The sequence below is a fragment of the Acanthaster planci genome, linkage group LG01 (genome assembly GCF_054643075.1).
Source record: "Acanthaster planci isolate LZ-2023a linkage group LG01, COTS_SCS, whole genome shotgun sequence".
Taxonomy (NCBI): domain Eukaryota; kingdom Metazoa; phylum Echinodermata; class Asteroidea; order Valvatida; family Acanthasteridae; genus Acanthaster; species Acanthaster planci.
The window spans coordinates 11,398,121-11,425,112 of NC_141777.1; the positions used below are offsets into that span (position 1 = coordinate 11,398,121).

Consider the following 26,992-nt stretch of genomic DNA (forward strand, 5'->3'; position numbering starts at 1 on the left):
CCTTCATACAGATGCTGGGTGCACAGTGCGCATTTCTCAAATATGAATGTACATATATGTAAATCACTTTTCACAGCTTTTAATATAAGTGTCTAGTACTGCTAACAGAACAAACCAGACACAGGAATGATAGTGTTTCCTTTCTGCGTGTATTCTTCTGCAAAGCTCTTGCTCACATTTCATTACCACGTCACCTTTCTTTCTGGATTACAAGCCTATGTTCCTTCACTCTCATTTTTACAGAGCCTACCCTCCCTGTTAGCACTCATGATTCTACAAGTAAACCAGGGAAAAGTGAATGTGAACCGGGGAAACCCCAGTTCCTAATTACTTTTCCCTGGTGTTACAGCTTCTCCACTCCTTTCAATATGGAGAAAGAATTCCTGCGTGTGTTGATAAAGGAGCTCAATGAAGGGGCAACATTGCTTCAAATGTAACAAAGCCAACTGTGGAATCGCCCATACTTCAATGTGAAGGCTGTCAAAATAACAGAACTAAGATACCATCAAGAGAATGCCTGGAGTGTCAACTGAATTCCTATTACGGCAAATATTCCTTTGGGTGATGGGTTTTGCCCTGTTGCTCCGGTACAGTAAATATGTGCAGGCGTGGCATACATGGTGTGGACCTCTGCACAAAAGAAGTCCACATAATGTAGGGTGCGACGGCGTAGTGTAGACTCTCACACGTCCACACAATGTTTCCCCCTCTCTGAAAAACAGTTTCAGAGGCATTTTGGGGTCAAGGTTACCTGCGGCAAAATGAAGAGGAACAGTCCAGGGAATCATCATCGAAAATCCAGCTCAAAGGAGTTATCCTAGTTGGAGAAAAAGGAGCATTTTCCTCAAGTTTCCTTAACCACAGGAGAACAAAGGAATGCCCACACTTTGTATGTAAAACAGGTATGTGTGTGCAGGTACACAGTGCTTTGAGTGAGTTACGTATCAACTGTATGCAAAAAAAAGTTGTTTCATTCTAGCATGTCCAACTGCTATGCACAAATATCAAAAGTTGTATCCACTTCTGTTCTCAATGGAGATGAGGACTAACACCATGGTTTAGGTTTGTCTAGGGCATTTTTGAAACGAGTGGATTCAGCTGGGACTTCGGTTTCGCTGGTTCCTGTCAGAGCTTGAACATGTGGTTTCGAACGCTGATTCAAAATGGCTGCAACCAGTAAAACCAAAGTCTCCTCCGAATCCCCTCATTTCGAAAACACTCTGATTTGCTGATGGAAAATTGTGGCCTCTGAGAATGATGTTGCACTGGTTGGCATAGATGTATCTGTTCCAAATGCTGGACATTGTTTAGGAACCGTGAGTATTACACTTGGAATTCAATCCGTCAGGACAATCCTAATCCTGTTTAAAAATGTGGAATTTTTCTTGGAAATTTCATGTTTCACTTAAAATGTACAATCTTGGCAAAGATACAAAAGATATCTTTGCATAGAATAATTCGCATGGTTTACGTTAATATCTACATCTATGTACAACATTCTTAATCACTTAAAAACAAAGCAAAGTAAAGCTTAAAAAATACACCACTCTGCTATTAAATTAGAGCTGATAACGAAACGAACCCACAACAGATAATCTTATAATAAATATAGGCCTGGGCAAAGCAATTCACTCCAGCATGAATAGAACATGTATCATGTGTACTGAAGACAGGATTGAGTCTTGTCCCAGTCAAGTAACACAACGAGCCTGGTACTTGCAGTGTTCCAATCCACTTATTGAGTTAGATTTGGACCTGCGGCTGGGAAGGCTTACAAAACAAAATGAAGCTGGATATGAACCTGCTCTTTGGAGGGCATGGGCTCAATTTCTGCCCCAGTCTGATGACAAATGGAGCACAGATTTAGATGTGACCTGGAGGAAGGAGGTCTGTATCCTTCTATGCTCAGAAACACCCCACTTGATCAAAAGATTTCATGGAGACAATAATATATAAAATGACCTACTTTACCTTAATCAAAATTGCTGGAAAATTGACATTATTATTGATGTTGGGATATTCCGAATCTAATCTACACTGTTCTATGCTGTCATCAGTCATACTGCTCCTTGCTTGGGCACCCAAATGAGTAAGGCTGTACACTGTCCAAACTCAAGGAATTGGTAAAAATTTGAAAGGAAAAAAAAAACCTGCCAAAGCAAAAAAAATTCAAACAACAACCAAGAATAGCAGAAAATGCAAAAACCTTAGCCAAAGAGGCCAACCCCTCACGTTGGCTTGCCCATATTGGCAGGTCTAGCCTTGTAGCGTTTCATTTTATTATTGTGGACCTGTGCCATAAGCCGTTGCCTTTTCAGTGCGGAAGCTGTTGCAGCTTGTGGGTGAGCCGTGGATGTCTCATTGTCTTGAGCTTGGGCCCGTAGAGGTGTCAAGGATGTCGCCATCTTGGACTCATTCTCCGATGGCTTGGTGATCACCCTTTGGGTTTTGTTAGCAGCTAGACTGGCATGAATATTGATGGATTCGTAGATTCGGCCAGACTTATCTTCCAAGTCAGGCAGTAACTGGAAAAGGAGAGAAAGAACAACTAAAACTATTGTGGGACAAAGTGCAAATGAAAACAACCAAACCGTATGATATCCCAGAAGAAGTTGCCAATCAAGCACTTTGGTTTCAATGACCAGCAGTTCTTTGTGAGCAAATCTCACATCTATTACCCATACAAGGGGCTGAACACAATCTTTTGCAAATTATTGTTGAAACTGGGGTGAGAACAAACAGTTTTGTTTTTTGAAGCTAAATTGGGTTTTTTTTCAACCCTCTATAAGGAAAGGAAATGAAACAGTCCCTCAATTGCATCAACAAACAAACTATTACTCCTTTAGGATGGGCCATGGCCCATGCTCCCTCCCCAGGATCCACCAATGACAAAGCTACATGTATACTGTGTAGCATTTATTTGTCAATAATGCAACATTTAACATGGCATGGAAGGCAAATGAACAAATGTAGACCCTATCTCAATGGTGCCTATACTTTTGTAGTTTCACATTGGTTTCACCCTGTTTTAGATTTAGTAGTTCTTGCCCCCCCTTAATTCACTTTTAGTGACTTCAGTTTTAATAAAGTGAAAATCATCAAATATGAATTCCCACAAGGCTGATTTGATTTTTCAGTCGGAGTATAAAGTAAACCTGAAAATTAATCTGAACCATGGGTGGATGCAGGAATTTTTCCTACATTCAGGCTCAATGCCAGATTTTTTGGCCAATCGTTGTAGACAGGCAGGCAGGCACATGGGTAATGCATTATGCTGTAAAGGTGTACAGTACCATTATTAGAACCGTTATTACATTCTTCAATTGATATTTTTTTTGGCGTGTGTGTGTCTCAGCGGTGGGGGGGATTGACCCCCCACGCAGATCTGTGAACTGGCCTTAACGAAAAAGGTACATCAGAAACCTTTTAACTTGAAACAAGGATATTCGTACCCTGGACAGAACTGATACTTGGTCACTGGATGCGGTGACCCGGCTGGAGACATCCTGCTCATCTGCTCCAAAGAAAAATAAAGTGACGCCTTTTAGTTTTAATATTTACCTACGTACTCATTCAGTGCATGTAATTTTCATGCTGATGCCTCACCCATGTAATGGTTCACAAGCAGCCAATAGCCAATTCAGACCACCATGTCTTATCCACTTGGTTTAGTTATTGAACAAAGTACATTCAAGGAGTTTCAAGGAAAACACACTAATGCTGACCCTGATTCAATGCTAAATTAAGTCTAATGCCCAATGTCTAGATGGCAATCTCAAACTGAATTTCATGCAACTTGGGCGTACGGTATATGTTTTGAATGGGTCTTGAATCTCTTGTTCTTCAAACTGCTTCCCACCAAAAAAAGCTAAGCAGATTGCAGGCTAAAAAATATGCCTTGTTTTCATGCTATAAAAAGCACTGCATCACATGCATTGGAAAAAGAGTTGAGATCCTGCATTGGATTTGGAATGACCTTGTTCTTGGAACCATGTTAAAAAAATCATGAAATGCTAGTGACCCCATTGACCTTTAACCATTTATTCGGACCCTTCCCCAAGTCCACTATAAAAAGCTTGAATCAGAAGTCATATTTCTCCTATTTGGAACCTGAAAGGGGCATCATTAGCCTCAAGTAGATTTATGATCTGGGCTCAAGTTAACCCTAACCCCCTTAGGGTTGCTGGCCCTAACCTACTCCATTCACACAAAGTTAAACACCCATATAGGACTTTGTGCACAGAGACTGTTGGATTTTTGTTTTTTTGAGGTATGCCAAACCCAATGCAAAAGCCAGCTGCCTGGGCCTACCAGACCTATCCCCACAGAATTAAACACTTTACTGCTGTTGATGTCTGCGTGGTTGGGGAAGGTTAGGGTTAAAGGCTAAATCATAGATAGAATGCAGTTATATGTACGTGTAGCTCATACACTGTCACTGTGACATACATGTACTGTACAGTGTATACTGTTAAAACACACGTGTAACCATACACTGGTGATGCACACTTGTACACCTAGGCTGAATTTGGGCGGCTTGTTCTCGTATGTTCACGAACAGCTTGATTTGTTGTTCGTGGGTCAGCCGCTCGAACGCCGGGAACAAACAACCGGTTATTACAAGCAACATGCAACATGGCGGGGTCCATATACGTTATTTGAGAGTTAAGGTTTGGATGGGCTGAATTCTTTTCTATATAAACAGGAACATTCATTTCTGTGTTTCGTAAAATAATTAATGTTAATTTTGCAAAACTTCCCATTGCCTACATGGTCTATGGCTTTGGAAGCCATCGCTCTACTTTTTGCAGCTGTTCAAAAATCGAAATCTCACGACTTTTTCCGTGTGTTCCTGTAAAACCCTGACGAGGAGGTGGTGTGTGCTTCTGTTCCGAGAACAGTGTTCTTGAGTCGTGTTCTCGCCGTTCGAGCGCGAGAACAAGAAACCCGTGTCAAGAACAGACCGCCCGAACTCTACCCTAGAGAGCCAAAGACTGTATATGACTCAATAAATGTATAGTCCTATCCAATGAGTTAAGCATGAATCAGATTTAGAACCAACTTCTGAAAACAAGTCCGACGTATGTGTACAGCGTAGTGCGCCATAACATGATCTTGCTTTTCATACGTTCCCCTCCCCCACGGTTGATCGGGCGACAGTCAGTTTCGCCTTAACGACTGCTGCGAATTGAATGTTTCAAGTGCATTACAACAACTCACCTTCTGCAGATATAATTGGACTGGGGTCTTCAATGGGCTTTGGTAAGACAGGCTTGTACTGCTCCTGTAGAAAGGAAGGAGTCAACAAGTAGAGGCATCGCATGGCACCAAGGCATATGGGTAATTCCAGAAATTAGGGGTCCAAAAGTGTGACATTTCGGTGTCCATGTTACATCTGACCTTTGTTACTTGACATGGAAATGCAACCAGAATTGTTTTCAAAACTATTACTATTTGTTTGGCAGGGAATTTGTATTAATTCATCACTCTTGAAAATTAGAAAATGTGTTCTGAACTTAAAAAATCATATGTATGGACCCTTAATTTCTGGCATTACCCAAATACATGTTCTAATGACTGATGGCAGACACTGTCACCATGCGGGTTTGTCCTTTTGTCCTGTAGAAATATTATCGTACTCTAAGACAACTGTATGGTGTACAACTTGAAATGTTTTGAGGAAATCATGCATGGGCCAAGAACCTTTGCCCGTTTCAGGCAATGAGGATATGCCTCCATTGGGCATGTCAGGAGATTTTCCTCATTTCAACACGACTTGCATGTATACATGTACATGTATGTGAACCGGTACTTCAAAAACTTTGAAAAACTAACAGCACTGTGAATCTCAACGCCGTCAATTTGGAGTGACTCCATCATTTGCAATGAATTTAACGGGACACTTTTTTTCATGGCAACGTCCGGGCAGATTTATCCGGTGAAATCGCTATGAAAATAATCCCCTGGGTGACCCAGTGAGGACACGTTTGGGCAAAGTAAAAACAAAGGGAAAATGCCTGGAAAATGTAATGAGGCCTCCCGCAAAGCCCAGCTCATACTTTGCCGCTGCCTTAATCCGTACAGAGAAGACTGACAAGGTTTACTGTGAAACTAATCTATAATGCAAACTATGCAATGTACATGTATGCATGACTGCTCTTTCCAAGAGAAAGACAAATGTAGAGGCAGTTTCTGGAAGCCCCTTTTCATATATGTCTCCTATATTCAGTGAGAAATATTTTCCAGAGGACTAGAAAAGAAAGGCTTATTCATATCCCTTGAATGCCCCACTGCATTCAAGCCTCACACTCCGTTTGTCTACATGTACATGTATATAGATGCATATTTGTACTTACTGTAGCTGTGTGCTGACACTGAAGCTTCTTGGCCAGTTGCTGAGTCAATCTCGGGGGGAACTCCTTCCGCTTTGCCACTGTTGCCACAATCAGCGCATCCAGATCGGCTGCCGTCTGCTCTGCATCAGCTTTCTTCTTCAGGTCCACCGGCTCAAATTCTGCCCAGAGGAGGATGGACTTTGCAATTGACCCTGCACCAACAACCCCGCTGTGCAGAACTTTCAAGGGCCTTTCAGGGAATGTCACATGCTTTAACCCTAACCGCCTAGCATACTGTTTGGCTTACACTACACAGTACCACAAAATACTAAGTAATAGTCTGAGCCTGAAGGACCTACATGTAGCGCTACCGATTACTACTTCTGGCTGGGTTACTTCCGTTGTTACTTGTATAGAATTATATCAGGTGTGAACAGCATAATTTCGGAGGAGTTTGAGCATTTTTCAATAGAAATTTGGCAACCACAGTTAGGGCAGACAAACTGTACTGGTCGTCACCTGGTAGTTGGGACTGTCCTGACTATACATGTGACAGATGCTATAGTTGGGGCGTACCATTTAATGAATCTTTGAATAAAACCAACAACATTAGATACAGATTCAATTACACTGTTGTGATACATCACATACACGTAGGCCTATTACACGTAGGCCTATTACACGTAGGCCTATTACACGTAGGCCTATTACACGTAGGCCTATAGCTAAAACAGTGCACTGGGAATGAAAGATTAAGAAATCGGAACCTTTGGTTGTGTCAGCATCAATAGCCTCAGCCCAGGATTGGCCATCAACACAACAGTTTTCATGGAGGGAACTCTTGTACACCTGTGTGAAAAATGTATGAAAAAATCCATTAATGTCAGACGATTCAAGTGAGCTTAACCATGTCAACTGGGAGGCTCCTTTAAAAGAATTCATCTTCACCTCCAGTAAATGCAAGATGCAAGCATACGTGTACATGTATATAGGTAGGCACAATGTGAGCATGATAAAAGTTTAACAACACCACCACCATCATAGAAAGTGATTTTGTTTTAAGTACATGCGTAAATCAATCAATTATAACCAATTCACGTACACGCACAGTTTATACACACGTGTACCTAGTGAAAAAATTGAAAAACTGGACAGGCCTACACATGTCGGCCCTAATCAAAGTTCAAATGTCGTGTCAACTGTTTTACTTGCTGTAACATTTAATATTGTAATTTTATATAAAATCATTTAATTTGTTGTGGCGACTTTGCCGTCAGTGAAACTCTGATGCCTGGCAAAATTAGGGCAGATGGTGAAAAATTATAATGCGCATATTTTTAATGACACAGGCCATGTGGTGTACGCATATTGCTCCATGCATATGTCAAAAACCACGGCGTACTCAAGTAGGCTTTTCTCTAACCATAGTTCCCATAAGAACTGTGGTTCCCTTTGTGAAATTTATTTGCTACTAGTGCCCTCTCCCTCAAAATATCCCATTTGCATTGCCGGAAACTGTGCGGCACAGGGTGTATTTACATGTATTTGCCTAAGGTTTATGAATGAAAATGAAGCTCAGCCCACCATAGCAATGTGTGAAACTCCTCGTGTTTTGGCTTTTGTAATAAATGTATTTTCCCCTCTGTTTTACTGGAAGGGTATCAAAGTGTTACTGTTTGCAGCTATTAACCCCTACAAGCCAGGAGACGGCAAATGCCGTGGCTCACAGGGAGGATTAGTGAATATCACGCATACATTCTATTCATCATGCAGCAGCGATTTCAATGTGGGCCTGCTGCTGGTGCTGGATAGGGCTTTGCATACTGGGCATGCCACAGTCCAGCAGTCATGGTCAAAAGAATCCCGCTGTGAAGGGGTTGATATTGTACATGTAATACTTAAAAGTATGCAGTTGTCAACTGTGCTACTGATTTTCCTATATAACATTAACAGGCACATTTAAGGTAATGGCGAGCTAACACACATGCGGCCCTAAGGTCACCACTTAAAAATGGCCATCTTAAATTTAGTCTCAGAAAGACATCTTCATGTCAAGGAAGAATAAACCATGGCAAAACCAATGCAGACTTATCAAAGTATCTTGTTATACATATTACAACAAGATCGTTTACTGAAAACAAAACAAAAATACATGATTGTTAAGCATGTTAAGATGACGAGTAGGCCTTGGCCAAAATTCAGATTTGGGTGGCGACTATACCATATTATATATACTGTCACGCACTTTAGGCCTAAACCACCAGTCCATCATCATATCCCTGGCAATGGCGTAGGCCAACAAAAGTAGTGTCAGTAGGCCTAGGCCTACTCAGTACATGTATGTAGCTGCATAGGCCTAGCATGCCTAGCAGTGCATAGCAGTAGCATTTTTCTATTTATACAGACCTCTCGAAATCTCCGCCTGAGTCGTTCCTTCTGTTCCTCAGGCCACTCTGAATTCTTCCCAATTACCCTATCGATGGAGCAAAGTACTTTCTCCACTGCTGCATCCAATGACTGCTTGCTACAGCAAGAAATCCTTGTTTCAGTTGACAAGGCCTCTGTCCCACAGTCACTACCTTCTGTCGCCATTTTGACACAAACTGGAATGGTACGATGCCTAGCCTCCCCTATGACATTTTTGCTTTATAAGCACACTCAACAGGTTGAGAACAGCCTATTTTAAAATTTTCCCGCGAAGTTAGTCAGGTATCATCCTGTCTCTGAAATTCGAACTATCTTGGAGCGAATAAGTGAAAGGATATCAGACGTAGGCCTATCTTTTGAGCTACGGCTGCAGCGGCACGTGTGTTATTATTGGCCGGCCGTAGCCAAACATGGCCTGTGTACGTGTGCGGCGTTTGTGACAACACGATTCTACCTCCATGGTTTTACCGTCGCAGTCTCGGCTAGTGTTGTTGGGCTGGTTGAGGCGTAAGGTTTCAGCATGAACCAGGCATGTCAGGATTCATCAAATACCTCGTACATAGATGCACACTGCCACTTGGCTGCTCAAGAATTTACTGAGGTGACTTAAGATTTTTATCTGTCATGAGACCTATCTGACATGTCTGATCATTATTCATCATGGGACAAACCAACGACCTGCCTCCATGTACATTGTACAAACCGTTCCTCCATGTAGAAACCAAATGGTGTGGCCTGTGGGACATGTGGGAGGGGGTGTGGATGAGGATTTGGTTGTTCACTAAATAGTAAAAGGTGTGCTGGTGGTTCAGTTGGTGGCAGTAAATGTTGGAATGACATGTCATGAATGAGGCCTACCTGCCCCAGGAAGTATGTGCTTTCATTTCGATTTTTCAATGAACATTAAGGCTACATGTATTTGTCTTCTCAAAACTACATGTATTTGTTCATTATTGTGATTACACTTAGTTTTGGAGGGGGATTAGAGAGGAAGGAGATGTGAATGGTAAATATGGAGTCATGGGTGTACAGAGGGGACAGACCACTGGAGCATATGAGGTGCAATATTTAGTGTTGGGCTGGTGAAGACTGTCATTTGTCAAAACTGACAAGTTCATGTAAATAAGAAAAGGACACACGAAGGGACTTTAAACTTGTAATTTGTTATACACAAGACTTTTAAATATTGACAGACTGAGGAACCTCATGTTACAGGCCTAAAACATAAAAATACTGTTCTTTATTAACATTTATTTCCCTGTAACTGATTTAAGAAGATTATTCAAATGAAATGGAAATAACTAAACTGGAAGATTTGAAGTTTGAAACTGTTTAAATTGCTTTAAAAATTCAAATGATATGTACTATTACAGTGCCAAACACCAAGACTCGCCCTTTCAAAAAGTACATGTATATCTTGTGTAGCACATCTTGGCCACCGTAGGTTTCAAAGAGTGCCAGCTTGCATAGATTTGCACACACATTGTCGAACCCATAAAAAGCTGCCTACACCTTGGCACAAAATGAAGTAACTTTTTTTGTGTGAATTGCTTCAAAAATAGACTGTGAGTTGTAAAAATAAATTCACCTCTAAAATTTCAACTGCATTGTACTTTTCTTTTGTTTCGTGTTTTAAAGCCTTAGGGGGTGCACAGAAATAGGAGGATCGAGTATACATGTACATGCATTTTGGGAAAGATGTTACTTTAATGCCCAAGTACTGCCCATGTATATGGATACTGTGTGAAATACAGTATCGCTGTCAGTACTGCAAAGTTTGGGAAGTGGACAGAGGTGGATACACATGCACCACATTCAACACTGCAAAAATTTATGACTTTAAAGTGTACCTGAACATGATAATTACATGTACGTTTTGACTTCATTTCATGTTACAGGTACATGTATGAGAGTTTTAAACACTTTGTACTTTATTTTTCAATGCCCCCCTCAAAAAAATTCTTTGAACTTCCAGTCTAAGCATTGTTATAAATTTTCAAATTGTACAACTAATTTGCCTGAATGTGAATGGGAGTGTTGGTTTATACTGTAGCCATAGCAACTAGACATTCTAACATTTTGGTTCACTTTCTTTCTCTTGTTTATTAGGATATTGGAGATGTGATTGATAGAGCAAAACAGGTAAATGATGATATTATTTCTCGTACATAGAACCTGTTTGTAATTTCTTTTCAATTGATATCATATTATTTGTAAATATGTGTCCAATTTTAATCTGTTCTCACCTTTGATATACAGTAGTGTTAGTGATATAAAGTGTAGCTTTGTCCAACCTATAAGTGCAACGATTTTAAATTCTGCCTTCATCAACAATTCAGTTGCAAAATCACCCACGTGCACAGTACAAATAAGCATTTTTCCACACTACATGTATGCGCTAACCACCACAGGCATTTCTTGGCCCAAACCTGCATTCAGTAGTAAAGCCATGGAGCACCTTGCATTCTTTCCTCTCAGTCAATGTGCCTTGGCTAAATTTGAAGGAAGAAGTTTGATAATGAAATTGATTGAAAAAAGTTGCAAAGCAGATTTGATTGAGTAGTGCATTAAGTTTTAAATCTTTTGTTTTTAATACATGTGCATGGTTGCATATTTATAGTGAGGAATCCTTTGAAATTAAAACCAGTATCTAATGGAATAAACAGGGTAAATAGAGTTTTGAGACTAAAAGGTTTTTACAATGTACATGGTATAAACTGAACTTGTAGTCTGACACGTAACCATGGTCAATAAAAGACTCGATTTTTGGTTTTGACTTAAACAGGCTGGTGTGAGAGCTGCCCTTGTCGTTGCTGAGCATCAGGGTGAATTCAGTCGAATCCTTCAACTCAGCCAGCAGTATGCAGGTTTCATCATGCCCTGCTTAGGTGTCCACCCAGTTCAGGTAAATATCTGTGGTCTGAGTCTGGTTTCGTGAGAAGAAACAGAGGTGGGGCAATCTCTTTTCATGAGGCCCTTGGTTGTTATTGTGAGGTATGGGTATAATATGGAGATAGGCACTATACGTACACGATGGAGGGAAGCTATGGCCGTTGTGTTACTCCCGCCTTCAGCCAGTTGACCTCCATCTTATAGCACATACAATGTACATGTAGTCATCTTAGGAAGGGGAGGGGCAAGGCAGGCACTCCCCCCCCGAAAAAACAATCAAAATAAAAAGAAAAAAGAGGGGATCAGAGGGGTGTGAAGAAACAAGAATGTAAAAGGAAGGAAAGGAAATTGATATTACCAATTTGCTTGGAAATGAGAGGACCCTTTCACCAGTGATGCTTTTTCATTTTGCTGCCAATGAGTGCTCGCTGTGCACCCCCCCCAGCAGAATTCCTGTTGATGCCCATGTCCGGCATAGATTATCTGCTTGGTCCAAAAGATATGACGGGGCTATACATGTTTATCAAACGTGTTTTGGGAAGTGCCTGCCATTTTCTGCTGAACGGAAATTGGTAGACAGTTTTTGCACTTTTCAGGAAATACTTGGGATAGGGTTTTTTTTGATGGGGGGTTCACCTTCAACCCAAAGTTTTAGAAAGCAGGTGGGAATCACTTTGTGAGCGTACAGAGCCATCAAGAAAAAACAGAAGCAGTTGGTGAAAAGCATGGTTTAAAGTTAACATTTCAAAATACATAATAAAGGATGGCAACTACTGCAGATACTACAGATTTTCCATTAACTTCGTGAAGGATGTATGTTCAAGTATTCAGTGGATTATGATAGAATTGAAAGTACGATTACAGTTTATTTGTAAGTATCTTGAAATTAATTACATTCATTTACTTTTGGAGTAAGATCACAGTAGATATTGGTTGAAGCCCAATCCTCAGATTTACATGCTGCTCATTAATTGATTGTTAAGTGGTACCTTATTCATTTATGTAGGGTGATCCTACCAAGGAGCAGAGAGGGGTGCGTCATTCTGACCTTGAGGGCGCTCTTGAGTTCATTGAAGCTCACAGTGATGAGTTGGTTGCAATTGGCGAGGTACGTGGAACCAGATCCAGTTTTGCCGGAGCAGGATTTTTGAAGTCTTAAATCAATTGGCAAGGCTGTACTGTATAAATGTTGATGGCTAGGGAAAGCTTAAAAGGTTTAGCAAACAATAACACAGCACCTCAAACTGGTACATGTAGGTCTGCACTGAAAAAACAGAGAAAGATCTGTATGTTTAGTGTTATGAGGCACACCATACTGCATTGGCTGATGAAAGAATTCCTTCCTCCAGAGGTTACCCAGAAAGAGTAGAACCCCTTTACATGTGCTTGAATTTCTATGTGGACTTTGCCTGTTTTTTTTTATATTGATGTTATCATCAAGGTAGGACTGGATTTCACACCTCGATTTGTAAAGACTGATAAGGAGAAGCAAGAACAGCGAGAGGTTCTTATCAGACAGGTTGAGCTGGCCAAGAGGTTGCACCTTCCACTGTGAGTAGAAAGAAGAGGGGGAAATTGCATGAAGACTTGGCCTTAACTTCAAGTGTGATGTGTTCACTTCAAGTGCGATTTGTTCACTTCAAGTGTGATCTGTTCACTTCAAGTGTGATCTGTTCACTTCAAGTGTGATCTGTTCACTTCAAGTGCTATTTGTTCACTTCAAGTGTGATCTGTTCACTTCAAGTGTGATCTGTTCACTTCAAGTGTGATCTGTTCACTTCAAGTGTGATCTGTTCACTTCAAGTGCGATATGTTCACTTCAAGTGTGATCTGTTCACTTCAAGTGCGATTTGTTCACTTCAAGTGTGATCTGTTCACTTCAAGTGTGATCTGTTCACTTCAAGTGTGATCTGTTCACTTCAAGTGCGATTTGTTCACTTCAAGTGTGATCTGTTCACTTCAAGTGTGATCTGTTCACTTCAAGTGTGATCTGTTCACTTCAAGTGTGATCTGTTCACTTCAAGTGCGATTTGTTCACTTCAAGTGTGATCTGTTCACTTCAAGTGTGATCTGTTCACTTCAAGTGCGATTTGTTCACTTCAAGTGTGATCTGTTCACTTCAAGTGTGATCTGTTCACTTCAAGTGTGATCTGTTCACTTCAAGTGCGATTTGTTCACTTCAAGTGTGATCTGTTCACTTCAAGTGTGATCTGTTCACTTCAGAGTAGTTATCTTGGGAACAGAAGATGCTGTTGGTACACACCAATGACCCCAAATTCTTGTCTGAGATTTCTTAGAAGAACTTGTCTTCTCTACCTAGTGCCGGCTGGCGCATGAATTGGTACTGCTCATACGTGTACTCTTAAATAGTTCTGCATTACTCAGGAAACATTAAATCTACATGGTTTCTTCTAACCATGTTCATAGTGTTTCATCCCTACACCGTCCCAGTTAATTTAGCTGTAGACCCTGCTAAATGCAATGGCATGGAAACTGGAAGAATGACATGGGTCCTCGCCGGAATTGGGAAAAGAGCTTTTTCTGGGTGGGGTGGGGAGTGAGGCAAATGAAAACTCAGCAGCAGCACATTGAAGAACCATCGATGGCAAAAGGGGTGGATTCTGAGATGTTTCCAAGCAACTTGGTGATTTTATCCCCTCTACCGGTCTTTCCATTTATTTTCTTTTTTTCTTGTTAGTTTGGGTTTTTATTTGGAAGGTACATGTAGGTTGTTGGAAGGGTGGCAAATAGCCCCACTTCCCCAAAACTCTTGAATGGAATTCTCTGCACGTTCAGGGGCAGACAACCTTCAGATTGCTGCCATTTTGATGAACATGATGGTGCTGTTTTCGGCCAGAATAGAGTTGGCCCCTGTTTCATTTTGCATTTACCATATGGCTCCGGTGTAAGGTGGATTCACTTGTAGCTACATGTACAATACATGTAAACTATTGAACATGTCACAAGTTGGCAATTTCAAGAGGAGTGGTCCTGAAACAAACAGCTGGTCGGAGTCGTTACAATGCTGGTACATCGGCAATGCCTCAATTTTTAAAGTTATTAGAGGTGTATCATCCCAAAATACCTATGTACCATGCGTCAGAGGGATTGAGGAGCCAATTTGGGGAGACTGTGGCTGGAAAATGTGAGAATCAAATTGCTTCACCAGGTTAGGCAGTTGAAGACAGTCTTCTAAGTAACTATAGCCGGTACATTTACCGCAGTTTAGGTGTAATCCTTGACTTAAACAGTATTTTGACTCGTAATAAAGAATGTTGATTTATTACAGAAATGTTCACTCAAGATCAGCTGGAAGACCAACAATAAGCCTGCTGAAAGAACAAGGTGACTTGGGCCCTTCTCCATTTGACTACTAATTTGAAAATCTACTAGTAGACAAAATGTTTAGCTCACAGCAAATGAAGCTGTATTCCTTTCTCAGTTTTCACTTGTATGACAAGGTGCTGTTTTGCAGGTTACAGACTTTGCATGTTACAGCATCTAGCTCCATTTGGTACCATATGTTGCTTCCTCTGCAGTTATTTTACATAAAAAATATTCAGGGGAAAGACTTCTCCATGTTTTTAGGTAACTGTGTTTATGTCTTAGTTGGTTTTCTTACAGCTTGCCTTCTCGTAAGTGCGGCTGATAGGCCTGCTTTTCTTCCCTTCTGAAATGCAAATACAATAAAACTGTAATGAGTAACTAAATACAGACACTTTCCTTCTTTCCTTGACCAGGGGCAGAAAATGTCTTACTCCATGCCTTTGATGGAAAGCCCTCCAATGCCATGTTAGGTGTGGAAAATGGGTACTACTTCTCCATACCGCCCTCTATAGTTAGAAGTGAACAGGTACCTCTTTTTTCTGTTACGAAAATGCAGATTGCATACACCATCCCAAATTACTGTTATACACACTGTAGGAAAGGTCAATTTTGTGACAATATAATGCAAAGACTAGTATTGAATAGAAACATTCTCAAACTGAATGACATCACCATTATCCCTTGACTGACCCCCCACTCATACATATAAACAACCTCTAAAATTATTGTTAAAAAATTACACTGTACTGATGAGACTTGTAAGTTACCATGTTTTATGATAATTGCATCAAAAAGTCCCTCCAAATACATACGTTAAAAATTTGACAAGCCATTTCTTAATTTGCGCTGTTTTCTCAATTGAAAGAGTAGGCATTGGCTATAGGCTGAAATAACAGAAATACGTGCAAGTGTGGGTGTGTATTTTGTAGAACAGACTTTTATCCACTTCTCTACTTTGAACACCTCAAAAGGTCTTTACTCCAAGGACGGTTTGGGACAAAAGTCTCCTGGGTAATTAGATGGAAAACTTCTTTCAGCCTCAACAACTTTGTGGTCTGGTTTTTCTCCCTTTCTTGAAAGAAGCAGAAACTTGTAAACCAACTGCCTCTGGATAGGATCCTTCTGGAGACCGACTCCCCAGCACTTGCCGCCGAAAAACAGGTACTTTCATCTGACCAAATTTTTCCTAATTCGCTGAGTGCCCTCCTTTCAGGGATGAGTAGCATCTTAGTAGCATGTGTACAGGAAGCAAACTCACGCATGTGCAGGAGTTTGAATACATATAAGAAAACAGCTGGTTTCATAGAAATCTGACAGCCCTCGTGTACACGCAGCCTACTCTTCATTGGGCCTATAGTTCACCAGTTAATTGAAATATCCACATATTGGCGGTTGCCATAGTTCAGCGTTAGGCTATAGACGTTTTTCCAGTGATGTCACAATCATGCTGGACCTATGTTGTGTTGTGATGGTGATGAGTGCGTAGTGTTGTGATGGTAATCTACCTATTCAAGATAAACTAGTCAGGCATGCAGCGTTCGCACATGCGCTTGCACGTGGTTGAAGCTGCCCGTAGGAATATATGCGATCGCTGTGACTACAGCGGTCCACAGGTGGTGGATATTGTTTATAGTTAGCACAGTCCAGTCATGTGGGTGAAAAAAGTCTACTAGTGTTTCATTCTTTACAAACAGAGCCATTTCCATAACCATGCAGAATGTAAACCATTATTGTGAGGAAAATTAGTCCGGGGGGGGGGGCTGTTGTACATCTTAATTCTCTTTCTACTTTGCATTCAGTTGAGATGGACTGTAGGTTCCTTTTATTTTGATGTTGCTGACACAGACTCGAAATGAGCCCAAGAATATCTCCGTTAGTTGTGACTACATTGCCAAAGTGAAGGGTGTGTCAGCAGAGGAGGTGAGGCGGATTACGACTGAGAATGCCCTGAGATTGTTCCCTAAACTGCACAGGTTGATACACAGGTGATTGAGCAGAGACACCTTTGCAGACGAGTACATAAAATCATGAGCACATAAGTCATTCAATGTACTGTACTTCCACGTAATTTATTCCACAAATGCAAACAATGATTTAATAATGTTTATTACTGTACATGTAGTTTGTCACACTGAGGAGCAGAATATCTTTAGACCAGAGCCAATCAAAGTGCTTATTTGGAAGCTTAATTTGAAAAAGGGAATCCAGCTGTATGGATGAATTGGGGCCATTTTCATTAAACTACTGTGAAAGTAAGTTCCAGTACTTGGCAGAACGGGATACAAAGGCACTGATAAATACATTTAAAAGATACTGGTATGCTTCCAACTTTCTGATTGGATTAATTGTACAGGTAGAATACCCCTTCATATTTCTAATATGAAATGTAAACATCATTCACAGTTTGAGTACGTGTAGAATTGTCACAAAGAAGACTAACGTGACCTTGTGCATTGACATTCATGTAAAAATAGATGGGAAAAAAGGGCAACAAGTAAAACATCCCTTGCCTTTCTTAAATTTTCCATGGTCTGTGAAAAATTAGACAAACGGAGTTCATCTTTATCTATCCCCCTCATACTCGGAGACTACATATCTCCACCCTTGAACTGTAACTGAACTTGTACATGGATAGGAACTTTGTACTTCATGGGGCAATGCGATTTCTTTATAGCAGGTGCTTGTATCAGAAAGTCGGCTTGTCTTTGGGAACATTTCAGTGGGCATCAAGGCAAAGACAAAGGACATCAAGGTCAATGCCGCTGTTGCCTCCATGACGTTCCTGCCCTAGTATAATACTTTGGATCCAAATGTCCATTTTTGTTGTTTATACTGAAAATATGCATATATTCCAGAAGAAAAACTTTGTTTTGAAGTTCAATGAAGTAAGAGCACTGGATCTTAACCATGTAATGATTCATTTGTTTCTGAAAATACCGTTAGATATTTTTAATTGTGTCAGTAATTTGCATAAAAGCCATACATGTGTGTCCATACTGCAAATTATTCACACTGACATGTGCGTATATATAGCAATAAGATGTTGGATTATGTAAAATGCAAACATTGCGTGTATGGATAAAAGAACGAGCATTTTGGTAGACAAAAATAAAGACATGCACAGTGTAACTGCTGCACGTTACTTTTAAAATTAAAAAGAAAGCTCCCTTCAACATGTGCAAGCCTTAGCATATGTATTTGCAAAACTTTAAGTATTTAGATCTCAGATTTTGAACTGCGAGTAAAAAGTCTGACTAGCAGAAAATTGATATGCATTTCTCTACATGAATATCCCAAAATATGAACATGTATTTGCACTGTTTTTCAAGCAAAGTACATGTACATTGTATGCACATGTACATGTATTTAACCATACTAGTGGAACTTTGCTAAAAAGTGGTATTTAACAAAACATTCATAAATTGCCGCATGGTGGTTAAGCTTTTGCTCCATGTATGTAGAATAGGCCTGCTGATTGGCTTCCTGATAGACATTTGAATAAATACTATGCTCTTGTCACAATCTTGCATATACAATGTACAATGTATGTAGATTTTGCAAGGTCAACTATTGATGTGTACATTGTTTACACATTGTGTTGTAGGAAATAAAATCTTTACAAAATAATAACCAGACGTTTTGAGGGTCGCATAGAGTCTGTAGTATTCATTTTTGTTTGCCTAAAAACACCCATATCTTGTATTCCACATCAGCTTATATATTAAGTTCAGAAAACGCCTTTGTGGTCAACTCAGGATTTTCAAGATATTAAGAAAGATTGGTTGAAAGGTCCTGAAATCAGGAAACTGATGCTTAGAAATCTGGAATTTAAGAAAATTCTGGACAAATCTCACCCCTTACATAACTTCTCAGAAGCATTTTAAAGAAAATAAATACAAATGAAAAGCAATTTATAGCCAAAATATATGTACACTTTGATTGTATGGTTATGCAGTGTTTCAAAGGATTAAAGAAAATTACAGTGAAACCAGTTTCTAGTAATGTACGCCCTGTACATGTACTTATGTATGGCCAGAGCTACCTACAGTGATAGAGTTAAAGTCATAAAAGCCGACCTCCAATGATAATACAGCAGTAAACAGAGATTAGGTATTACCCCCTTAATTAACTAAAATCAGTATCTTTAAGATGTCCACACAAACAGTTACAAGTAAAATAAATGATGCCCTTGTTGCAGTGCGCTTAAATAGCCTGACTGGAATTCTTGGAAGTCTTTTGATGGTCTCATGAGGCCTTGTGATGATTTGACTACAAAACTGACCAAAAATATAACACGGGCCGAGGCCAGCAGGAAGTTTAATTCTGCGTCAGCACCCACCAGCATATTCTTCTCAAACTAAGCAGAGTTACGTATGACCAAGTTCCAATTCGTCAGCCCAGTGTCCAGTGAAGATGACTTGAAGCTTGCCCATTCACTTAAGTGTTGCACATGGCCCACTGTTTGTCAGTTAAATTGCTAGATGGCTGTAGTCTGTAGAATAAGCAATTACATGGTTTTTGATTAGCATTACCCAAATCAATTAAATCATAGAGACAAAGGGGCTTGAGCTGTGGGTGAAGTACCTGACTTTACAGTTTCACCCCATTTCACTTTGCCCTAACGGGAGGGGGGGTTGCCAAGTGGATGCATGTGCTCCCTCCATTTGGAATCTGTGAATAATAGCTATGTAGCTGTAACTTCTTTTCTCGTTTTGCCCTGAAAAAATGTGTGCCCCCAGACATTACTTTTAGTTTGAACTTATAGGCAGATACTGCAACCTGGGCGGTTAATGCCCAAAAGATTCCAATTAAGGAAATTTGCCAAAGAAAAGCTTACATGTACGTAATCGTCAATAAGATCTCTGCCTACAAGCCTATGCAAAGTAATGCAATATAGAGTAACATGGCCAGGCAACAAAGTTATCTAATTTTTTCGATTTGGCAAAGTCAGCGATGGTCTTTGCCTTTAGGAGCGAAGTTATGTTGAAAAGTGTTGTAATGCACATACTTAGTTGCATCAAAATATACTAGTTATCGAAACCTTTGGTTTACTTCAACTCTTTATCGATCACGTAATGTGAATATTGCATTTGTAATGTCAAGCAATCTCAAGTATCAGACAGCTCACACTGGTAAGATGATCTCTCGCTGCCTGGTGATGTCTTTGTTGTGTTTTTTTAATTAAAATTCAATTTTGTGTTCCTGTCTAATTTACAAGTCAAGTTTGTTGGTAATGGATTCCAAAAACTTTACTGCTCCTATAGTGAAATGTTTCAAATGGAAGGACTGAAATGGAAGAAAAGACCGGGGTTGATTCATGAGAGATTATGGGGGAAAGTTTGATGACAGTTGAAATCAATTATATCCTTTCTTTCATTAGTTCCATTTTATTATCAAATCCACTGTCACAGGGCTAAGGGTGAATTCCACTAAATCATTGTATTTATGCGCGCGCGAACTCATTAACATTTTGATTTTCCCACGGGATGTTTACAATAAGACATGTCAAAATCAGGAAGAATCATAGAAATATTTCTATAAATCTCGAATTTGAGACTGATTTCCAGTTTCCAGTTTGGGTTATTCCTTTCACAAAAAGCCCCAGATTGCGGGCCTATTTTGGATAGAGGCAGGCATCTATATTCAGAGCGAAGCACATACACGTACCATACAGTATAGTTTTACTACTATTTTAGGGGTATCTTTGGGGAAAGGCAAGTATAATAAAAAATTGTGGCTGACCTCCATAAATTGAAACAAAAGTGATCATCTGGCCATAACTGAATTTCCAGTGAAAAATGGAGGGCACCCTCTTCCCAAGAGTCAACAGGTGGCGCTATCACTGTTTTCTATGGGGCATATTTGGTGTAGTGCAATTCTAACGTGTTAATCCACACCATCTATACAGAAGGGGCATTGGTTATGCCAAATTTGTCATTTAGTGATTTTACATCTGAAATCATCATAGGGGCCTAATTCTGTTGGGGGCTGCTCGTTGCTATCAACATTTTCAAAAACAATCAAGCACAACCTGACAACTCAGTGGGCCAAAGTGGAAACGGAAAGCTTGTACTAGTGGCCAGAAAGACAAGGCAAAAGGCAATTTTCAGATTCAAATGGGGCAAGGTGACCAACACCCTGCAGTTGGCCTACACAGGCCCAGGCCTAAGTCTTATCGCAAATACTGCATGGGTGATTTTGCACAATAGTAGAAAGGCATTGTGGGAAGGAAAAGGGGCAATGCTTGCTCCTTTTTATTTTGTATGGTAATCGAGTTCACAATGTTCCACAAGAACTTACATGATTTGTTCGGGAAATGCCTCCGCTCCTTGTGCGTCTTGTCGTTAACTTCAAAGGTACAGCGGGAATCGCTTTCGGGTTGTGACTGTCCCTCGCTGAACACGGTGCTTTTGAAAGCGTTCTTGCTGTGTTTCCGCTCGGCTCTGCACCAGTCCTGCCGACTATTCATCTCCACCGTGCACCACGATTCTCGTTGCATGTTGATCTCATACATGTTTGACTGGTGACTGTCAACGCTCTGGGCCGTATTCTTGGACATGTTGTAGAACTTTTTCAAAAGTCCGGGAAAGAAATCTGGGCCTACACCGTACACATATAACCACTTCGTACAAGGTGAATGCTTCAATATTGTCAATTGAGGACGCTCTTTATTTACACATAGCAACCGGTCCCACGCTCGTTAGCAACGGTTGATCATTATCCTCGCCGTGCAATCAAAAGAGGGCGTTATTGACAACCCGTTGGTTAAGTCTATGATTGGTACCACAGACCGCAGACAAAAACGCATAGACCGCTAAATCTTGGGCGTATACCCATGATTTTAAAAAAGTATGGCCAAACAACGGCGAAACGATAGATGGCAGCACGTTCAGTGCCTGTACTTTTTTACACGTGCTCCCAAATACGTTCGCCTTTTTTGCTCTTATCCCGGCCGGGTACAGCTATCTCTTCTTTTCAACTGTTCCAACCGCACTGTTGTTTTGAATCCCTCTGGGCCAGATTAAGTAAGAGGTTTTTCTTTCAATCAAAATGGCTTCGTAGAATTTTATGGCTGGAATTCTTTAACTGTGCGTAAATTCCCTATATCGAGGAGTGAGTTTGCCTCGTAGTTTTGATTTTTGACGGGCGTCGCGCAGGTCGCGAACTTGAAAACCCCTGTAGGTTTGAATAGGACCTGGTGGTCTCTGCGTTTATATGTCTGTGCAACAGACGGCTCGTGACTGAATCAAAAAGCGTGGCCAAATTCACCCCTCGGTATAAGGAATTTAATTATGCACAGTTAAAGAATATTCCAGCGATAAAAATTCAAATAAATATCTTCAGAGGTCATCGGTTAATGAATGGAAATTTGAAAATCATGAACTGGGCTTTAATTTGAAGTGCATTTGAAACGCCTTAGATTCTCGTGAGTATTTTTCCTAATGTTTTGAAGTTAGGGTATTTATCTATTCCACCATGTTCCATGTATTTCTGCACGCGAGCTCATTAATATTTTGTGATCTCTCGGGGATATTACAATAAGGCATGCCATAATCAGGAGGGTACTTGGAAACATTTCTATAGATCGCGAATTTAATTTGGGACTGATAGTTTACTGTTCGGGGAATTTCTTTCACAAAAAGCCCCAAATCGAGGGCCTATTTTGGATAGAGGTGGGCGGCTACATTCAGAGCTGAGCACATAGTGTTACTGCTGATGAAAAATGGAGGCCAACCTCTCCACGAGAGTCAACAGGCGGCGCCATTTCGGTCCGATTTTGCGCTGTTTTCTATGGGCGCGTATTTTCTGTAGTGCAACCATAAATAACCTGAGTGCAACCATATGCTGAGTTCGGGCGGCATGTTCTTGTATGTTCACGAACAGCTCAATTTGGTGCTCGTTAGTTGGACGCTCGAACGCCGCTTACGTACAACCAGTCATCGTAGGTTGTTGCATGCAACATGGCAGCATCCATGTACGTTCTTTCAAAGTAAACTTTAGAAAATTGGACAGAGTTAATTTCTGTTCAAAAAAGGAACATTCATTTCTTTGTTATGGAAAATAGTTTTTAATTTTGTAAACTTTCCATTGTCTCTGGCTTTGTAAGCCATTTCGCTTTTTTTTGCGGCTGGTTCAAAAATAAAAATCTCACGAGTTCTTCCGTGTGTTCCTGTAAAACCCTAACGAGGAGGTGGTGTGTGATCCTGTTCTGAGAACAGTGTTCTGAAGTCGAGTAGTAGAGAACTGACAGTTCTGGACCACACGCCCTTTTCTGCCGTTTTTAGCAAAAACCCCTGGGTAGTACATCGACTCAAAAAATCGGGGGAATCCCCTAAAAATCTGGAATTCCAGATTTCCCCCGGTACCTCATCGACCCAAAAAATCCGGCTCTAAAATACCGGGCGAATATATACATTCTGAGCCAAAATCTCTTTTACCCATCACACGCACCGCTCGCTACGCTCGCTCACCTTTTGACCCCGGCTGACTAAACAACTCGTGACTGGTACTGACTTACACAAACAAAAAGGGATTTCCCCTTGCGAACAAGTCTCGACCTGCCCGATCTGAACTCTGGACCTCTACTTAAAGCATGGCTCTGTTCAAAGCAAAACACGCTATGTTTACAACCGTCTTAAGTAAATGCTCTTTGTATAAATGGAAGAACAAACTGGAAACTTGAATTGTTATTTTTGCAAAGACGTTATTAGTTCTCGGAGATTGACGGACTGTTTAGATTGCTCTCGTTGTTTTGCTTCTAAAAATTTATATAACTGCGTCGAATGTAAGTTGTGTAAGAATTGTCGCCATTGTAAAGATTGCGTTAGATGTAAGGGTTGCGTCATTAGCATCAATTGTGGTAGATGTAAAGATTGCGTAGATTGTTTTAATTCGTATGACTGTAGTTATTCAACCGCGTTGAATGATTGCGAGGACTGTCACAATTGTAACAGTTGTATCAAGTGTTTTGGTTGTATCGATTGTACTTGTTGCGTAAATTGTGTAGAGTTGCATGGGTATAATTATGTAGCGCGCGTAGATGGTAAGTTTAAAAAGCTGAGACCTGTGCGAAAGGGGGAATTATTACCCATTTCAGCTACTAAACTTGACTCAGTTCTATATAAAAGTGGGTTCATTATTGAATATGACACAGATCTAAAATTTATATTTTAAATAAAAATGATAAAAAATTTAAAAAAACCTTATTATAAATAGAACATGTATATCGTCTCAAATGATCACAAACGTCTAAATGCCGGCAACAAAAACCCAAAAATTACCTACGGTCCCTTTGACCCTGAAAATTTAGTCATTTTAAGACCCGCAAAGAATTTTTCTAAGATTCTCTATTCTCACGAGGGCCAACATAAACGATTGTTGATTAGGCTCGAAGACCCTTGTTACGGTATAAACCCGGTTTACAAATATGGTACTAAGGAACCTACTGACCAAAAACAAATTTGTTATCAACTGTCTCCCAATACTGAATCGCTGCTATTACGTATAAATGATTCAGTTTACAGACATTTTGAAAAATTAACAGATGAGGCCCTGGAAGACCTCCCCGTGATTACGCGTAACTCTTTTAAGGTGTCTCAGAGATTAGACGACATACCCGATCAAATTAATTACTTAGTTAAGCCGGCTTATACCGATAAAAATAGGATGTACGTTAAGATCGCCTATGACGCCTCTTTGGTGGATAAATCGTTTAAAGAAATTGATCGCTCTCTTTTTGCTAATAAGAAATGCCAAGCGATCTCTTTGATCTCTCCTAAAGATATTTACTACGGCGCGCACGGTTCACTTTCTTGTGGTGCGAGTGTTAGGTATAGAGTTATATCGGCTATGCTAACGGTTGAAGAAAAACCTTACCTTTTGGACGCGTTTGATTAAAAGCGAGCAGAGCGAGCGAGTACGACCGAAGGGAGTTAAATAAAAGTTAGTGAAAGTCAATTTAACCTCGGTTAGTTAACCGGGGTTAAATTTTTTTGCTTTAAATAAATAATCTCTTTATATAAAATGACTGATGCGGAACTTTGCCACTTGCTGAATCTAAAGGAAGTACACATAATTGGGGCAACGAGAAATGTTCAACCGAGGCCACCTTGCGATCACCAAATACTTGAAACGGGTGAAAGATACACGTGTAAACATTGCGGTCAAATTTTTGGGTGGGTTTCTTCGTTTGACGCTGCAGAAGTGGGAGATCGGTATTACAAGCATCACGTTTGGAAAAAACCCAAGCCGCCAAAATCGAGAAAAACGTTGCAGAAGTATAATCTTTCTTTTCAAAACGGCGAAGCGGGTGAAATAGAATATCGATTGAACCAAGTTTTAAATGGTAATATCTCTCGAGGTAAACCGTTGAAGGCTTTAATTGCAGTCTGTTATCAAGACGTCACTGGGGAAACTGAATCTAAAGTGAAAGAACTTTTTGATGTCTCGGATAAGCACTGGGAAAACGCTATGGAGAAGTTTAAAAATAGTTTAATTTAAAAATGGAAACGCATACGTTTTACTTGACTGAAAATCCTCAAACGTTTGAATTAAAAAACGAGATTAACAACATTAAAGGCGATAAAGTAGTCCGGGTCAAAAACATTCAGTTTGAAGCTGAATATTTATACGTGGCGCAAGACACCGACATTCAATGGGATACAAATTTGGACAGAAACGAAAAAAGAAGAAAAGAGACGGCTCTAAAACTTATTTTGACGGGAATGAAAGAACCTATATATGCTTTGCTAGCTCCAAGTTTGGCTCAACCGTTGCCAGAGTCGCAAAGAGGAAGCATCGTGGTGTCTACCGGGTACTACGGAATCGATTGGTTTGATTTTATTTTAAACGCCATCCCTGGAGTAAGTTTTAAGGTGCACTCGGAATCAAAAAGGGTGACCTTAACCATTACGGATCCCAATCTCAAATTGCGGCTCAATAGAGAGGTGGCTAACTTGTTAAACTTACCCGAAAACAAACTTTCACCCAACGTTATTTATATAGGTGAGTATAACTCAACTCCTACGTTTATTCACTGTCAACAATTGGATCACTCTATCAATTTTTATAACGGAAAGTCTTCTAACCTGCTCGGCGTTATCCCTTATGAATCAACGAATAAAACACCCAAAAAGCTATTATCTCGGAACATAGACGAACTCACCTTTTCTTTGAGAAACGAGCGAGATGAACTCTTAAACAACGTCGGTAAAATCTTGATTGAATTAGATGCTTATTAATAAAATGGAGACGCATACATTTCACTTGACTGAAAATCCACAAACATTTAAACTAAAAAACGAGATTAAAAACGAAAAAGGGAGCAAACGTATCTGCACCAAAAACATTCAGCTAGAAAAAAAGTTTTTTAACATTATGAGAGAGACAGACACTGTGCGAAAAGTTTGATTTCCGCATGCGGAAACTTGTGTGGAAACTGGCCGCAAACCAGCCAGTTTCCAGCGCGTATGCTGTCCCTTTCCGCTGGCCGCTTCCATGCCCGTTTCCTGGGTACTTAAATGCACCCCTCGTTTACGGCGTTTACTGCCCCACGGAAACTGGCGGGGAAACCTTTGGGTCGTTTACCACGTTTCCGCAATATCGGAATCGCGACCGAAATTTGCATGCCTAATTGATCCACTGGGTACTTTCTTGTTAATTAAGATGGTACATGAAATATTGGAAATCAAAATGTGTGCGGATTATTTCAAGGATAAACCTCGTGTGGGGCACAGTTTATTTCTTAACAGGGTTTTCATGAGTATAGATTTAATTTAAGAAACAAAACATGATTAAATGGAAGGACACAAAGCCAATCATTTACGCATCTTTTTCCCCTGATTTTTTATTTTATCTCAAATCCAGTTACATCCAATCATCTCATAAGCAAGTGAACCAGCCAAACTTAAATAAAAATCTTTTCCAAAAATGTCTTTTTAACTTTGTGGGTACATGTATATTTTGTTTCATTCATTGGCAATGGTACCAATGCATCATATTAAAATTTAGTT

At 40.2% G+C, this 26,992-nt stretch overlaps 3 protein-coding genes across 5 annotated transcripts; 1 reads left to right on the forward strand and 2 right to left on the reverse strand.

Annotated features, from left to right (window-relative positions):
* Nucleotides 1–127: 127 nt before the first annotated feature.
* On the reverse strand, nt 128–8,960 carry LOC110981424 (uncharacterized). The gene is made up of 6 exons (XM_022238991.2): nt 8,742–8,960; nt 7,103–7,184; nt 6,357–6,514; nt 5,221–5,284; nt 3,453–3,514; nt 128–2,525 (listed from the first exon to the last, which is right to left on the reverse strand). Exons 1-6 carry the CDS (start codon nt 8,925–8,927, stop codon nt 2,229–2,231), a joined length of 849 nt encoding a protein of 282 aa, XP_022094683.1. The 5' UTR covers nt 8,928–8,960; the 3' UTR covers nt 128–2,228.
* Nucleotides 8,961–9,198: 238 nt separating this feature from the next.
* Nucleotides 9,199–18,616, forward strand: tatdn3 (TatD DNase domain containing 3). 3 transcript variants are annotated; one of them, XM_022238994.2, is made up of 9 exons: nt 9,199–9,363; nt 10,872–10,904; nt 11,548–11,667; nt 12,661–12,762; nt 13,096–13,205; nt 14,944–14,999; nt 15,395–15,507; nt 16,068–16,142; nt 16,827–18,616. In XM_022238994.2, exons 1-9 carry the CDS (start codon nt 9,283–9,285, stop codon nt 16,968–16,970), a joined length of 834 nt encoding a protein of 277 aa, XP_022094686.2. In that variant the 5' UTR covers nt 9,199–9,282; the 3' UTR covers nt 16,971–18,616. The 3 variants fall into 3 exon arrangements, with proteins under 3 accessions (XP_022094686.2, XP_022094684.2, XP_022094685.2); XM_022238992.2 differs by having other exon boundaries at nt 9,200–9,363; nt 16,062–16,142; XM_022238993.2 differs by having other exon boundaries at nt 9,200–9,363; nt 16,065–16,142.
* On the reverse strand, nt 17,032–21,640 carry LOC147800345 (protein SPATA45 homolog). Its single transcript, XM_087138499.1, has 2 exons — nt 21,282–21,640; nt 17,032–19,473 (listed from the first exon to the last, which is right to left on the reverse strand). Exons 1-2 carry the CDS (start codon nt 21,538–21,540, stop codon nt 19,451–19,453), a joined length of 282 nt encoding a protein of 93 aa, XP_086994625.1. The 5' UTR covers nt 21,541–21,640; the 3' UTR covers nt 17,032–19,450.
* Nucleotides 21,641–26,992: the final 5,352 nt, after the last annotated feature.